This window comes from Jatropha curcas, chromosome 9 (genome assembly GCF_041381405.1).
Source record: "Jatropha curcas cultivar XTBG-Jc1 chromosome 9, XTBG_Jcur_1.0, whole genome shotgun sequence".
NCBI classification, from domain to species: domain Eukaryota; kingdom Viridiplantae; phylum Streptophyta; class Magnoliopsida; order Malpighiales; family Euphorbiaceae; genus Jatropha; species Jatropha curcas.
In genome coordinates, this window is record NC_143159.1 from 26,687,230 (window position 1) to 26,703,886 (window position 16,657).

General features: G+C 32.3%; 1 protein-coding gene across 1 annotated transcript; it reads right to left on the bottom strand.

The window, feature by feature from the left end:
• Nucleotides 1–821: 821 nt before the first annotated feature.
• On the bottom strand, nt 822–15,315 carry LOC105639266 (Tetratricopeptide repeat (TPR)-like superfamily protein). The gene is made up of 19 exons (XM_012223270.4): nt 14,964–15,315; nt 14,731–14,887; nt 14,522–14,640; nt 14,321–14,395; nt 11,651–11,744; nt 11,439–11,557; nt 10,303–10,373; nt 8,992–9,133; nt 8,728–8,903; nt 8,206–8,408; nt 7,199–7,329; nt 6,206–6,282; nt 5,256–5,330; nt 4,915–5,107; nt 3,941–4,060; nt 3,720–3,858; nt 2,466–2,506; nt 2,106–2,360; nt 822–1,917 (listed from the first exon to the last, which is right to left on the bottom strand). Exons 1-19 carry the CDS (start codon nt 15,108–15,110, stop codon nt 1,213–1,215), a joined length of 3,039 nt encoding a protein of 1,012 aa, XP_012078660.1. The 5' UTR covers nt 15,111–15,315; the 3' UTR covers nt 822–1,212.
• Between the last annotated feature and the right edge of the window lie 1,342 nt (nt 15,316–16,657).

Consider the following 16,657-nt stretch of genomic DNA (forward strand, 5'->3'; position numbering starts at 1 on the left):
GAAGCAGAGCAGGTATTAGGAAGAGCAAGTCCAATAAAAACCCTAATTTTCAAAGTTGATTAATGATTTGAACCACTTCTCCAATTTTTTTTTTTATTATTATTTTTGCTGTACTTTGGAGAAACTATTTAAAGTCTTCATAACGAATTAGGTAGTGCAACTATTTTCCTATAATTCTTTGCCCTCAAAGTGGAAATTAGTGCTTACTTTGTTAAAGAGTTTGTTAAAGAGTTTGCCCTCATACTTACTTCTTTAGTCATAGTTGTTCTTCATTTCTTAATTCTCTCTCTCTCTCTCTCTCTCTCTATATATATATATATATATATATCTTATTATTATTACCGGGACAATATAAACTAACACTTCTTATAGTGTTTAAATTTTGATTTGTCAAAATAAAATATCCGACTTGGATTTAGTCATTTTTTTAAAGAAATGTTATAATCTTAATTTAATTTGATCGATACAATCTTAAATTTGATTAACTAATTTACATCATAATTTAGATTAGGATGGAATTTATTTATTTTCATCATATTACTTTACTCTATTTTTATAGTTTTATTTTTAAAAATGATTAAAAAAAAAAAAAAAAAGTCATTTTACACTTTCATAATTGAAATTCGAATAGAAAGGACAAGTAAAATTACCCCATAATTAATTTATTGACAGAAAAAGTCATCCTAGTACAAACTCAATCATTAAATTTTTTTTTTTCTTTTTTAAAAACTTTGTACAAACTCAAATCGTTAAATTTAAAAATTGTTAATATCCAAGTAGATTTTAATTAATTCTTAAAAATTTGATAAAACAATTGATAATTGCCATCATTAGTTCTTGTTCAATAAATAAAGTAAAAATTACAAAATCGGTTTATAATTTTTCAGAACGAAAATAAAAAAAATGGATACATTGCCACCCAAAAAATCACTCGGAATACAAAGTTACAAACCTGTGCAAATGCAAAGAATGTTCGAACTAATAATAAAACAAAGAGCATTTCGTTTACATTACTTCAATCCAAAAATCTTGCACAAAATTTCCATAGGCGCCCAAAGAACTGTCGTCAAGCACACACTAGCACTCCACATGAAACACAAGAGTCGAGCACACACTTGCACTCAACACGAAACACAAGCAGTTGAAGTGCAGTGCCCCCGAGTCGGGGCAAGCTCAGCTCGTGAAACCCTGATCGCACCACAAACATGCTCTTTATACTTGAGCTATCTGCTGTCTCAACGCCTGCAATAACTTAATTTTAGACTCACAAATATGAAGAAACTCAGACAATACTGTAGAATTGCCGATCACTATCTTCCTTGCTACATCGATAGGGCTCCATGACTTTATTGCTTGGGAGATCCGACCACCAAGTTCAACTTCATCCATGGATGAGATAAAGCTTTCCAGAGTCTGAAAAACCTTCCCGGGCCCTTCATCCTGTCCATTATTCCTAAATGAGGATAGGATAGTTTCCGAAATCTCATCTTCTGATCTGTTAATCTGATTTCTTATCCATTTTGCAACCTCTTTAACTATACCATTGGATGAATCAATTGAATTTCGTATTGTACTAAATAGTAGAGAGGTAGACTGCTCTGTGGACCCACCTTTCTTCTTCTTCTTTCCAGATGGAAGAGATGATCGGACACAAGATTGGATTATAAGACCATGCCAAGCCAATGGCTCAGAAACCAACTGCACTAAAACTGGAAGATCACCCCTTGGTGAGCAAATAAGAGACTCGATGGATCTGACCTTCTCTGAAATATACTTCGCTAGCAGAGTATCCACATTGTACCAAATACCACACCCACACTGATCACCACCTGGCTGAGAGAGCTCATGGGAATTCAAGTTCCAGGCGTTCAAAAACACAGCAAAATTAAGCCAGTCAACTATGTCTGAATCAAAAGCCTGCGTCAAGTGCAAGCATCAGTTTAAACAAAGGTCATCCAAATGTTTAATGCTAAAAAGCTGCAGGTAAGCAATGTTCTATTAGCAAGCTATACCCAGTTGCTTGCTCACCAATGGACGAAAAAGATTAACTTGAGCAGAATGATGTGACAGAAGATATGCAAGTAACAAGGAAAGCATGGTTATACCTCAGACGATTTTGTGCCACTAGAAACTCCAATAACCAATTCTATAGCATTGGTTAGAGAATAGCCCAACATCTTTGCATAGCACTCAAGCAAAAACTTCAACTCTTGTGAGATTTTAGGTTCAGATGTAGAGCCATTAACTTCAGCATTTTCCTTAATTGATACAGAAGCGCTTTGAATAGATAAATAGATCATCCGAGGGAGAAGGGATTTCCTTTCAATAACCCTCCGTACATTCTCTTCTCTTTCTCTCGCCTATATTTTGGCCAATGCATCAAAAGAAAAATAAAACATAAAAGGTGTTAGAAACAAAAGTAAAAGCCTACTGAATGCAGAAGTACGAAGACGAGAGTTACTTACCAAGTTCTGTTTAGGATAATACGAAATTTCTTCAAAAGGACCTGGAAAAGATAAATATTATTAATTAAGTGAAGGAGAATATCAGAGAGAAATCATGAGGATGAGAGAACAAATGGCCCAACCTTTAAAACATCATGACTCCTCAACATTCTATAGCTAACAAATTATATAACAATTTTACAGGAAAAATTCATATATTATGAACTCTAATGCATCTTCAAAAGAATAGCAGGGTTCTTTTGTTTAATCGTTGGACGATATCACTCGGTTGCCTGACCCCAACAATTAGATGAATGCATAGAGTACAAAAAAGTCAACAGCTATCACCGAGGAGCTGATAATTCTCCAAGCTCATTTTTAGAGCTTATCCTCTAGTACTATTTTACTTCTTTTCTTTCCTAATATTTATACTAAATTTCCTAGCTCAAAATCATATACCCTTAAGCAATAAGCTTCAATCACCGGCTATGTAACACAGAGATGAAAATGGAAATGGGAAACAGATATAATACGAAACAGAAACAAAGCAACAGGCATTTCTCAAAAATATAGGAAAGAAATGTGGGGTGTAAATATAAAAAATAGTGGCATTTTTATCAATACTCTTCTCATTTTAACAATATCTACCTATTACATGACCTATCAAACATTAAATAAAATCACTCATCAACAATCCACCAGGACTGGAAATTCTTGTTTAACCACAATACACAAAATACTTCACCACCACCACTTCTCTTCAAGAACACAAAAGAGAAGATGAAAACAGTAAAAGCACTGCAATTTGCTGTAATTATGGTAGGATTTGTTTAATCCACAAAAGAAACTGAAAAGGCAATACCTGAATTAACAAAATCAACCAGGATAGATTTTTGCAGGTTAGATCCAACTTGCATTGGCCCTTGACTTAATCTCTTTTACTTCAATTTATTTGGTGCTTGTCTTTTATTCAAAGACCTAGGTTTTATTTTTTATTTTTTATTTTTTTTTATTTGAGCAGCAGATTGAAAGAAACACATTTCTGATCAGGAAAAACATTTGTGATTTTGCAAAATTACAGAAACTGGCTTGAGATGTTTCAATCCCGTTTCCCAAGCATTCTGTTTCTGAAATGTTCCAAGACGTGAAATGGCATCTCTCTAATGTTTCCCTGCTACCTAGATCACCAGCATGGATAAGTCACAGTACACTGTGTGTAGCCAAAACTTTTCCTTACCAAGGAGTAGTAATAAACAAGGTGTATTTGACGCTAACCTAAAAGATAATTTTTCTCTGGAACTGGTGTCCACCAAGGCCGTGACTGAAAATCTTCATTGAATGACAAAGTCTTGGATCTGATCTCATTAGAAAGCTCAACAAAGTGAATCCCAGAATTCAAGCTTTCAAGAACAACCTAAAAGAAAAATATCAACATATATCATCATAAAAATAAAAGTATAGGTATCTATTTCTAGAAGAGAAAAAAGACAAGGCACCTCCTCTTCTTCAATGTTATCAGCCTTCTGCTTTAGCTGTAGAATCGATGATTCAACCCTTGCAACTAAATACTGATTTGATCGTTGCAACTGTTCTTTAAATTGAACAAATTCGATCACCTGAAATGAAATCCAATACATGTTTTGGTCAAGCGATCACAAACATCATAATTTATTCTCAATGTCACAAGATATAACCACTCCCATACAGAGAGATAAATAAACAAACAATTTTGTTTAGATATCATATAAGATGCACAAAGAAATGAATGCAGCAATCATCTATAAAACTACTAAAATGAAAATTAAATTACTGTAGAAATAGGTAAGTGCATTTGCTAATACATTCAAAGGTTCCATAAGTTATTTCCAACACTCTAAGACTCCATTTGTATCTGAAAAATAGCTTCTCTAGAAAAGATTTTCCAAATTTTCTGATGTTTGGAGTGCTCAGGAAAATTAATCAATGGAAAATATTTTCCTAGTTAAAGGGAAAATTAAGTCAATTTAAAGGAAAATGACTTAACATTTTTGAAAGAAGAAAATATTTTTCTAACAATGACAAACTTATTATAACCTTATAAATGCACATTTATTTCAATTGATTACCGATAGTTGCCATTATTAATCACCAACACAGGTCACCAGCGACTGCCGGCTAGCAGCGACTGCCACAGTTTATCATTTTTATGCAATTTTTTCCTCAACTTTAACAACTTTTTTTTTTAAAAAAAATATGAAATTTCTAGATTTCTGAATATTCTTATAGCCCTATAAATTATAAATTTCAATTTTTTTTTTTACTAATTTTCAACATTGTGACCAAACAACAAAAAATGAGTTGTTTGGGAAATATTTTCGAAGAAATTTTTCTTGGAAAATATTTTCCAAAAGTAAGTAATTTTTTGAAAATAAATGGAGCCTAAAACTTCATACTCAAAAGTATGCACAGAGCAGAGAAGCCATTCTCATACCTTTGAATAATTTCTATGGCGATATGCAAGAAATGTAAGGTCTGCAGATTCCCTGAAGTGGTCATCCATAAACCTGATGTAATCTTTCAGTAGATTACTTAAATCAACCCAATGAGGAGAAAGCAACATATGGGACAAAATGTGGTGGGAAACAGTTTCCATCAATATATTCTTCACATCAAGAGATTTATACCTAAACGGGAAAGACAGGCAAAGAGCTCCTTAGAGAGGGAAAAAGAGAGAGGCCACAGTAAAAACCAATCAACTAGGGAAAGAGAATGCAGTTGGCGCCACAGGATCATAAATTAAAAATGCAAATGGATAATAAATTAACTATTTACCATTCATAAGCTAATGAAAGGGCACCCAAGTGTGAATACAGGTGCAGCAATAAGATCTTGTACTGCCACACATGTCTGCCAAAATATCACCATATAAACAATGTTAGGTAGGTCCTAGAATATGAATACTTTCTGGAAATTCTCAAAATGCTAGGTTTCAGTTAAATTTTACCATTTCAAATTTCATTTTTGAAATAAGAATAAATGATCTCAATTCTAAAGCAGTTAAAAAGTGACAAGTTACAGGAATTCTATCTGTTTGCTTTAGTAGTCATAAGGTCTAATTTTTAAAAACTAGAGCACCCTTAAAAGCAAATAGAAGTTTACACATTCAATTAGCATTTCTTTTATTCCAAACAACAAAGTTCAACTAAATTGTATCATTTTAGAAGGCATTCCAAATATGAGAACTTTATTACAAAACTAGAATAAATTAAATTCCATTAAGCCATTTTGGTTGGAGGGATTTTGGATTACATATTTCACTAAATCCATGGATTTAGCACTAGTCCTTTGTTTGGTTGGTAAAAGGGTGGACCGAATACATGGATCATGGAAAGTCCCTTATCATATCAAATCCCTGATTTTGTTGGGGTTTCAAAATCCCACCTAGGCAACTGATTTTGTAAAATTCTAATTTTAATGAATGATAATTCTAAAAGATATTTTTGTCCCAAAAATACCTATCAATTCCATAACAAACAAGAATTCTTATATATCTATGGAATTAATGGGAAAAAAAATCCAAGGTTCTTAATTCAATGGTTTTGAAAGTTCTAAATCCAAAACACTAGATTGTAGAATTTGTTTGAATTGTAGGACATAATTTATTATAAAAAAGGTGTCAGCCGCTAGAATCCATTAAAAGGTTTTGAAACAGTTATATGCACAACTAACATTACCCTAATCATTATATTAGTAGCAACAATGAAGAATAACATTTCTCTTACCCGCGAATAGTCAAGCCAAACTCCAAAACCATAATTGCCTCCATAAAGTAGCCAATATGTCTTGTTTTCCAGAATAACTAAATAAACAAGGGGGAAAAAAATGAATAAACTATAAAAGTACATTCTTCAAGAAGGTAATGTAATTGCCACATGAATACAAGATGCCAGTTCAGACAGTAGCCAAGCATCAATAGTACATGAGCATTGTGTACGAAAAAAGCACTACAACCTAACTTCAACATCCATGAAATATCCATTCATCATTTGCCATTATTTCTACGTCACTTTCATTTGGATTTGATTCAATCCTCAAATTTAAAATGATAGGAGCCATCTCAGGGTTATCCTGGTTGGAAGTTACAGGCAACAGATTTCAATCAATTTCAGTTCCTAAGTGGGCCAATAATAAAAGAACCAAATAAAACCATCTCCTTGTAATGAGTGGCACAAAACTAAGGTGTCAACATCATAAGTGAATACAAGTTCCACATAAAAGGAGAATTTCTGGATTTTTCAAGGGCATAACATGATGTTTATATGACAGCTGTAACCATAATATTTGAAAATGCAATTTCTCACTGATGCTAGCACACTTTATACTGCAAAGCCGAAGAACTTAATAGTGAAAGTCAGCCAACAGGTAGATAGTTTCTCAATCTCAAAGGTTCTAGTTTTGCATAAGGTAGTGGCAAACAAACATAATCAAGTTGACAAAATTTGAGTTTTGCATAATCTAACGGCAAACAAACATAATAAAGTTGGCAGAACCATTGGATTTCTTTTCATGTTTCTGACAGTATAAAAGTTAACAAGACACAAGGTTATGCAAAGGAATATGCTAAGCACCAAACAGAACCAGACATACTATTCTGAAAAGGTTACATGTTTTAGAGTCAGGAACATATCATATGAACCAATCCATTAACACGTTCTAAACATGCAACCACAAACATTCACATTGAAAATCTACATCAATCACATTAAATGAGATACCTGAACCAACACATTGCATGTCATAGTTAGCAGCTCTTCTCCATGCATACTTTCTTGTGGATCCAGGTCCTTGGACAATGGAAGACTTTTCCAGAACATCTCCACCATTTTTCCAGCAGAACCCTCAAGTTCTGGGGAAGAACACATGTTAATCTCACATATTTCAAAAGGCCACTTGACAGTACGATTAATATACTAAAAATATCTTAAAGCAAGACACAGCTAATATAAAGTCACATCAAGAACCTAATTAAAGAAAAGTGAACTGAGTATAAGATCAGAAGATAATGAGAATGATACTTGACAAATACATGCTCAAAAGATTACCAGATTAAAATTGAAAAAATACATGATGGAAATTCTTATGCGGTGCAATCACTGTCATAGCTTTATTTGACATTTAAATCAACTGTAGTACCAGAAAATCAAGGATATGACCAACATTCTGAGTATATCAGAATTTGAAATCAATCAGTGTCATAGAATTGGACTTAATCATGTTACTGCTACTGTGAATTTGTTTACAAAATTAGAAAAATCATTCAAATCAACATTTTAACCAATAGCTTAACTGTATATTATAATATCTTCTAGATCTAATAATTTATAGTTGAAAAATAAAATAAAAGTCAAAGGAAGATTACAGAATCTGTTTTTTATATAAAAGCACATGTTTATTGGAATGGGTTAACATATTAAATTTACAAAAAGTTTATGCAAATTAAAATGAAACTTAAAAATGAGGTTAATAGTCCAATTGGGGTTTTCACAGCCTCTCATGGTAACAGACATTACAGGTCATTTCAGGATTTTGAAAGTCCCAGCAACACAATCATATCAGTAGCCTGATGTTCCAACGCTACATTGGCCAATATTATTATTACCTATTACCCTTTATGTAATACCCTGGATAACAGAGGTGAGAGATGTTTACAGGAAGAATATCATGTAGTCATGTGCCACATCCAACAAATATAAATGCACCTGTATGTAAAATATAAACGCACCAACAACAGGATGCTTGCATATGTTTCCAATCAACTGTTGAATTTTGAATACATTTATCGACTGCCCAAGCACTTTACTGGGAATTGTTGCAACGTAGTTGAAGCTTTTCATCAATTTCTCTAAAAACTCCATCTTTCTATCTGTAGTTAATACTTGAAGGAACACCTCAACATCAGAAGTGAAGCAAGCTAAGTGACCAAACCTGTGTTAAAAAAATGGAAAAGCTTATTGACAATATATCGCGAAATGAAGCAATCTCATGCATCTTATTATTCTAAAAGAGGCATAAAAAATTACACAACAAAGGTAGTGGTAGCTTTAAAGCATACAAATAGCTGACAAAATATTTGTGAGGAACAAATAATTTGTTGATCTCTCCATCATTTTAAAACCAATAATTCACCACCAGTAGAAAAACAATCATTGCACTGACTAGACATGATATATGAACAAACCCCTAAGTTAATAAAAGTTCATGAAGAAAAGAGAAATATCTTAATCCAAATTGAAACCCAACATACTTGATAAAATATTGCATTAGAGCATCCATTATCTCATGATGATTGCCTGTTCCATATAAGTGCCGCCTCCTTTCAATTTCGAGAATTGCCAAGTATGGACACCTAATAAAGTCATTATTCACATCTGCTTGTAACTTCTTCACAAAAGCTGATGCTTTTGATAAACGAGAATTGAACTGCATAACCAAATTACACCATCAAATACTGTATCAGATAAAGAAAACATAAGACCAGTAATCCAATTTAAAAGCTGAAGACATGCACCACTTCATCTGCCAAGTGAGAGATTTTGCAATCCACTAATTTAGGGGGATGAATTGAACCATTGTTCACTCCCTTACTCCAGCTGCTGTCATCTTCCAGCAAACAGCCTAGATAATGTAGGAAACACTCCCAATCATCAGGGCTGCCAGATGAATGAAGCGACATTAACAGAGAGAAAATAACTGCAGAAATACAATTACGAAAGCAGGCAAAATGTATTTGCATTTCAAACTTTATGTACAAATTCTTAACTCAATTTGTGAATCAGGAAACTTGATGCTAGAATCATTGGGCTAAGCATGAGGAGAAACGAAAATATTTATTTACCATGACAGGAGGAGTCTAGGATGCAGTTAAACAATAAAAATAAATAAGACAAACTGGCATACACTTGGTTCCTTTTTTCTTTGGATGCAAGTTGTCTCAACTTTTTAGATCTATCAAACTGAACCATTTGGTTTAAATTTTAAGTCAAACAACCTTTAGGCAAACACTAATAAAAGACAGGTTTCATTTTGATTAAAATTCAGGAGAACTTGTTCCATTAAGAAGATGATCACCTAAATTTTTCTTAAATTTAGAAAGCCTCATCACAAAATTGAATTCTAAAAGTTTATGAAATTTATAAAATCAAGAACCAAAGTTACTTTTCTGATTTACCCCAAGAATTATAGATATAAGAATACTTTAGAATCACCAGGTGATCCTCACAAGGTCATGGATAGTATAGAGCCATTTTGCAACAGTCAAGTTCAAACCAGGCCACAATTCAGACCATAAACAATGAACAAACATTTAAAAAAACAAAAGAAAAAGAAAAATGTCCTTCTGTGTCATCATGCTACACCTGCATCTCATTCCTCATGGGGGAAAAAGAAATCATCCCCAAAATCTCCCGATTACTTTTCCCTAATCCACCCAGAGTATTAAACAAAGGCTATTTGAGAAGAATCTGGATAACTTCAGGAAAAGGAAAAATAATCCTGAGGAACTGGAAGTGTAGTCAAGCCCCATGTCACCACGTTAGAGTAATTGAATGGCCCTTAAAGCATCAAGGTGGTGTGTGCATGTAGGGAGAGGAGGGGAAGGCGATAAATAACAGAATAAACTTACCACCATATCACAAATAAACGGAAGCTAGAAATCTGAGAGTGTAGAAGATAAAACATACAGCTTAATTGAAAATGAAATAGCTCCTTTAATTATTAAGTCATGCTATTGCCTCTAAGTTATATGCACCTAACCACCTCCAATTGATGATGAAAAATCCAAATAGAAATGGTCAAAAAACTGCAACTTTCAAAAGCTTACCATAATTCTAAAATCTTCTGATATATATCAGCTCCAGCAGCATAATCACCTGATTGGGCAAGCAGCCTCCCCTGTCAACTTAAAGTCAAAGAGTGCAAGTTATAAGGAAACCAAAAATTGACAGGAACAAAGTTTCAATGATTTCAAATCAAGTCCAAGATAACAAAAGAATATTTTAGGAAGTTGTATCAAAAGGATTTGATTTATGTATTCCACACAAAATGAAGGAAACAAAAGGAAGATCAAATACTAACAGAAAGGCCATGTTTCATCACTTAATAAATATCAGATAGTTCTGAACACAGCCCTCCTAGCAAAGGTCTGGTAGAAGATTGCTTGCAGTTTTGTTTCTATCAAGTCAATTTTAAAATTAAAAATGGGTAGAAACTCAAATAGATGACTGAGGTTGACTTACAGTGGCTGAAATATGCAAATATGTACAGAATTTCAGATCTGGCTACTGTGAACAACAAAGAAAATTAAGGTCATACCAAACCAACTAGGCCCCAACTGAGACTTCAAACATCTAGACAGCTTTTCCAGCAAAGCTGGAAATTACAAACCCCTAAGATGTGAAGCTGTGAAAAACTAGACAAAAAGTTTGCACAAACATGAAAATAAGATTCTTTAAGGAATACAAAGTACTCAACAAAGCCAAAAGTAAACTCTATATTAAATCACAAACATAATTCCAATTTCTTAACTTGTTTCTCTTTTTTAGTGCCACTTGTCATTTGCACAAAGATCCAAAAGGCATTAGATGCCCTAAGGTGCACAAGGTAACCAGGACCAAAGTTACAAGGAGTATCAAGAAACTCATGTATGAAACTGGAAATACTTTCTGTCAATAAAGAACACCTTACATGACATTTGAATTTCCAAAAGTAACATTACAAAATGAAGAAAAGACAATAATATTAAAGCTTGCAAGCTGTTCTCACATGCATTCTTGCTCCATTTGTGTCCATTCCTCATGTTTTATTTTATCCCTTACAATTTAGCATGCAAGTCGTCCATACATTAATTAATCAGGCAAATTTAGAACAGTGTTATAAAATTCATAAATGTAAAAAAGATTGCTTTTCGACTAACATAATTTGACTAAAAAAATAAAGGAATAAAGCTTCAGAAAATACCTGCAAGCGTAGCTTATCAACTTCAATCATCAAAAGGGATCCTAATTTGCCAGAGAGAATTTCCAATGCATCACCATACTTTGCTTGCTGCTCCAGTATGGATATATAGACAATAAGAGCTGCAAGAAATTACAAACCTTTAGCAAAAAATCAACGATTGTTGCTTTTACAAAAGGAACTACTAGGAATAGGCAAGAGGGAATGGAAGGCACCTTCTGGTTCATGCAAGCTGTGCGACACAACATGCTTCTTAAGTAAGCCTTCAGCCAAGAGTAACAGTTTCTCTCCTCCATTGCCGCAGAACACCTATAAAAAGTCATAGGAAATATAAGAAGGAAACAACGTAAAGTTCACCAGCAAGAGCTATCAACAGATAAACATATTGCAGTCTACTCAGACAGAGGTAAAAGACATGAGACATATTTAGAAAGAAGTTTATTAGATTCCTTGCACAAAACAGGCATATAGCCACAGATTTATTTTAGGATGATAAAGAGACACAACACAAAATTACAGTCTGAAGACTCAGATTCATGGAGGAAATTAAATTGGATAAGAAAACTATTTCTTGAAGCATAATGAATGACATTAGAAAGCCACTCCAAACCACCAAAAAGAAAAGACAGCAAGAATATGGAAGATAACATACCCAAAATCTTTTCGGTTACAAAAACAACACCAAATTGGCAACATCAACCTCTCGTATTGACAAAAATGAAGGAACAAGGAAAAGTGAAAAAATTAGGCTTCCTAAGATGTTTGATTATGTTCAATTTTTGGCAGGAAAAATAAAGAAAACAAGGAAAGCTATCAAAAAAACAAAACAACAGCAATTGTTACAAAAAGTTGTTTGGTTGGAAGAGATTGGAGAGAACCAACTCGAGAATGGCATAGAGGAAGCATTAAGCCACCATTTGATCCAAGAAATTTACTTAAATATAAAAGCATAGAACTACTAAATGGCATGCATCAGGAATCAAAAAGTAGCTCCTTATTTGCAGCAATAATAGAGGGTGATAAGGTGCTTCACATAATAAGTTGAAGGTTGCATGTCATCCATCCTTTTCCGCTTGAGGACAATCGCCTTTTTGACGGGGAATGTAATGTTCCAATGCCTTTTCTCATGTACAGCTAAAACGGTGTGAATCAGTTTCTTTATTATCGGTGGTTAGGCAAGTTCTTTATTGTAGTTGGTAGTTATTAGTCTTTAGCTTTGCATTCGATTGTTTAGATGGCTGTAGATTAGTGAGAAAGATGTAAGCAGAATTTTTAACAAATGTTTGATTTCCTAAAACACAGAGATCAGTTCCCACAAACAAGCTCTAAGAGAGTATATGGTTCTGTCTTAACAAGCCTAATTCCACCTTTCAGTTCAATCAAAAAGACCCATAACTAGATTAAAACTTGGGATCGTAACATTACTACTAACACTAGGATACATATATTAACAAGACAAATATACGTCCTAAATTGATATATGGATAGCTGAAAAATGAAAACGGTACAATCATTAATGAGAGACAACGTACCTAATGAATGTAGAACACCTTAAGCTTTTTCACAATGAGGAAAAAGCTCAAAAGCAATATAGAACACTCATGTCCACATTATAAAAACAAGCTGAATGCACAAAGAACCAAAGAGTACACGAGAAGAATGAATATCAAGATATCTATATCTTGGTTGGCTGGTAACTAGTGTATTCATCAGAATAAAAATGAAGCAGAAAAGTCATACGGCAAAAGTTACACAACTTAAAGGTAAATCAGAAGAGTGACCATGTTAAGGAGAATGCTATCAGCTTTAAGGTGCCAAAGCAACAGGATGGATGTGCTGGATGTTTCAAATAAAGTCAAAGGTTCATTACACCCTAGTGTCACATCCCACTTAAAAGGAAAATGGGGAGGAAAAACTAACACCCTGGCCTTAAACTCCTAATTTCAAGTCCTTGAGAGCTTTCAAGCATTGAAATAAAGAATGCAGTGCAGCACCTATCCTGCAAATTTTTATCGAAGCAGAATATAATCTCTTCGCTAATTGCCTCAGCCACTTTATTTACATGTCAAAGCCAACACATTTAGCTGCATCTTATACTGGTTGCAGTTTCTCAAAGTCTTCCAGTAGAGGCATCAGATTTCTGTACTAGCACAAGCCTAATATCATTTTTAAGTTTTATCAAAAGGGATTACAATATTTCGAACCTGAAACCAGATCGGACTGTTGAGCCGCTTCAACCATCAACAGATTCGATCTTGGCTTTGCAGACAGCAGGTTTTTGGAGCAACCCAAACTGCATGTAAAATATTTACTTAAACAGTTTTATTTAAAAGATATCTTATTTAAAACATTTTTACTCAAACATTTAATTAATAGTTTTATTTAAAATATATCTTATTCAAAAAAAATTATTCAATTATAGACCAAATCTAGTTTTTTTTTTTTTTTTTTTTCCTGTTAAGGGCATTCTAATGAGGCTCCATAATACTGTTCAAAATTGACGTAAGAAAATATTGAGAGTCTGAGACATAAAAAAGTTAAGGCTTAAGAACGCAAAGCCAGAATGCAATTTATCAATTAAATCAGGCAAATTTCCAATCTTCACCACAGAAACATACAAGTTATTATATAAAAACTATATAAAAAAAAATATATGCCAAATAACACATCAGAACCTAAATTAATAGATGAATTGCTCCCACCATTCTTTTTCATGTTCTTACTTTACTCGCTGTTTTTTGTTTTTTTTTTTTTTATAGGCAAGTGGGGGAAAACAAACATCTTCACCAGCAATTCATTTTTTACATCAAAAAAAAAAAAAAAAAACAATGAATGAGGAAACTGTTAACACAATAGGGAAAATGAGCATGGAAGGCAACAAGAACCTGTAGCTGAATACTACAAACTGCCCAAAGCAAAAACCTTTCTTCACCAACAAGCTTGTACATTTTGATGGCTGTCTGGAAAAAGAATAAACAAAAGGCAACCGTTAATTTTCCGCAATCTATGCAAAAGAAATGTCAAAACTATCAAAATATTTGACAGATAAAATGGAGGAACAGAAACATGAAAACAAAAACACCAACCTGTTGCTGCTTGACAAATGAATACTCGCGAACATAACAGTTGAAAAGCCCCATCATTAGTTCCAAGTTGTTTGGAAATTTACCACAAGCATACTCATAACAGCTAGTAGCCAAATCCACTGATTTCAACCAAAAAAGAAAATTATAAAGTCCGAATAGCATGCATTAAACAAATTCTTAAAATAAAGAAAAAAAAACGATATACTGACAGTGATCAAGCCGTTGAAAAACAATCTGAAGCGTACTGAGTGTGAGATCATCCATTAACATTGAATCATTTTTATATAAAAGCTCCTTAGAATTTAAGCAAATGGACAATGCTTCATCAGATTTACCCATTCTCTCCAAGATAAGAGCTTTCAATGCCTGCAAAAGCACATGTAAAGAAATAAGATTATATGGATAACTATAGAACCAAAAGAGTCTCAGGTGACCATCTTACAAGAGCGTAAGGAGAATTAGGATATTTCGCGAGCAGCCCAGTCGAATGTTTGAGAGCGTTCTTGAACTGCCGAGAATCTATAGCGTCCCATATTGGTCGAACCCGCCGCTCCGGTATACCGCCGGCTAACCCGAATTTAGATGCCATCAGGGTTCGATTCGTTCTCTGTGTTTCTAGCTGTCGGTTATTTTGCGGTTAGATTTTGACGAAATTAGAGGGAAGAGTAAGGCTAGTGCTGATATAAGTAATCTATCTCGCTATGTTTGTCACTGTGGAAGTGATGGAATTGAAATTGTGGGAACTGGGAAACCTAATCAGTGTGTTTGGATGTGGGAATAAGGGAAGATGGCGCTTAGAAGAAGGTCGTATACTACTATACGGTGTACCTTACTCAGCTTTTAATTAGGATTAGAATTTGGAAGAGGACTTTTCGTCTTCAAATTTAGTTTTCAAATTAATAAATAAATTGAAAAATAGGCAGTTTAATTTGACTATTTAATTAATGGGAATTTAATTATTTAAATAAATTCAAATGTATGCTTCATAACACTAATAAGTGGGAATTTAATTTCGCTATTTACTTTTACACGTTCAAAAGAAGAATAACATAATAAATAAACACATATACTTATATTAAATAACTTTAATATGTATCATTGATTTGCAATTTTAAAATATATAATTAAATAAACAAATTTTACATAATTTAAAATAAATTAAATTAAATAGATTAAATAAACTAATAAATATTTATTAAAATTAAGTAGATAAAATATATAAAATATTCATTAAGGGAACTAAAGGGTATTAAAATTTATTATGCGCATTCGTGGGTGCACCATTCAAAAAGTTAAAAGTATACAAAACTCTAAAATTAAAAAACTTGAAAGTTATAATTATTTATTTATTTATAAATTAATCGTGTATAGTATTTAAAAATTTAAAATATAAAAGTTATGATTATTTATATATTAATTATTCAAATATTATACATATATATATATATATATATATATATATATATATATATATATTAAATTAATGTGTTTTTATTGGCCATGGGGTATTTCAGGATACCTCAAAATTTATTAAAATATCTTAGAAAATCCTACCATTTCTCTTTAAAACTTTATTATTTCTACACTTTGCTTTAATTAAATATTGAGATACATAGATAAATAGATATAAAAAGAAAAAATTCATAATTTTAAAAGCAATATATATATATATATATATATATATATATATATAACGTGCAAAACAATATTTTTTTAGATTTTTTTAAAGTTTATTTTAAAATTAGGATAATAATCTTTTTTTGACAAATTAGTATCTTAATTAATCAATGATTGAAATTCGAGGATAATATGTTAAAATAATAATATTAAAATAATATAATATAAAATTTTAAATTAATTAATAAAATTTATTAAAAAAAAAACCTCAGTTGATTAATAATTTAATATCTTAATTTATCAATTATTAAAAACTAAAGTTATTTAATAAACTCAAACTATTTTCACTTATCCAACAACGAATGATATTTTAGAATTTCTAAAATTTCACTAAGGTTATTATATATATTCTCATTATTTATAGTATATATATATATTAAATTTACGTGCTCGTTAAATAAATAATCAAATACTACATTCCTAAAAAAATCTAAATTCTAGTATATATAGATAAAATAG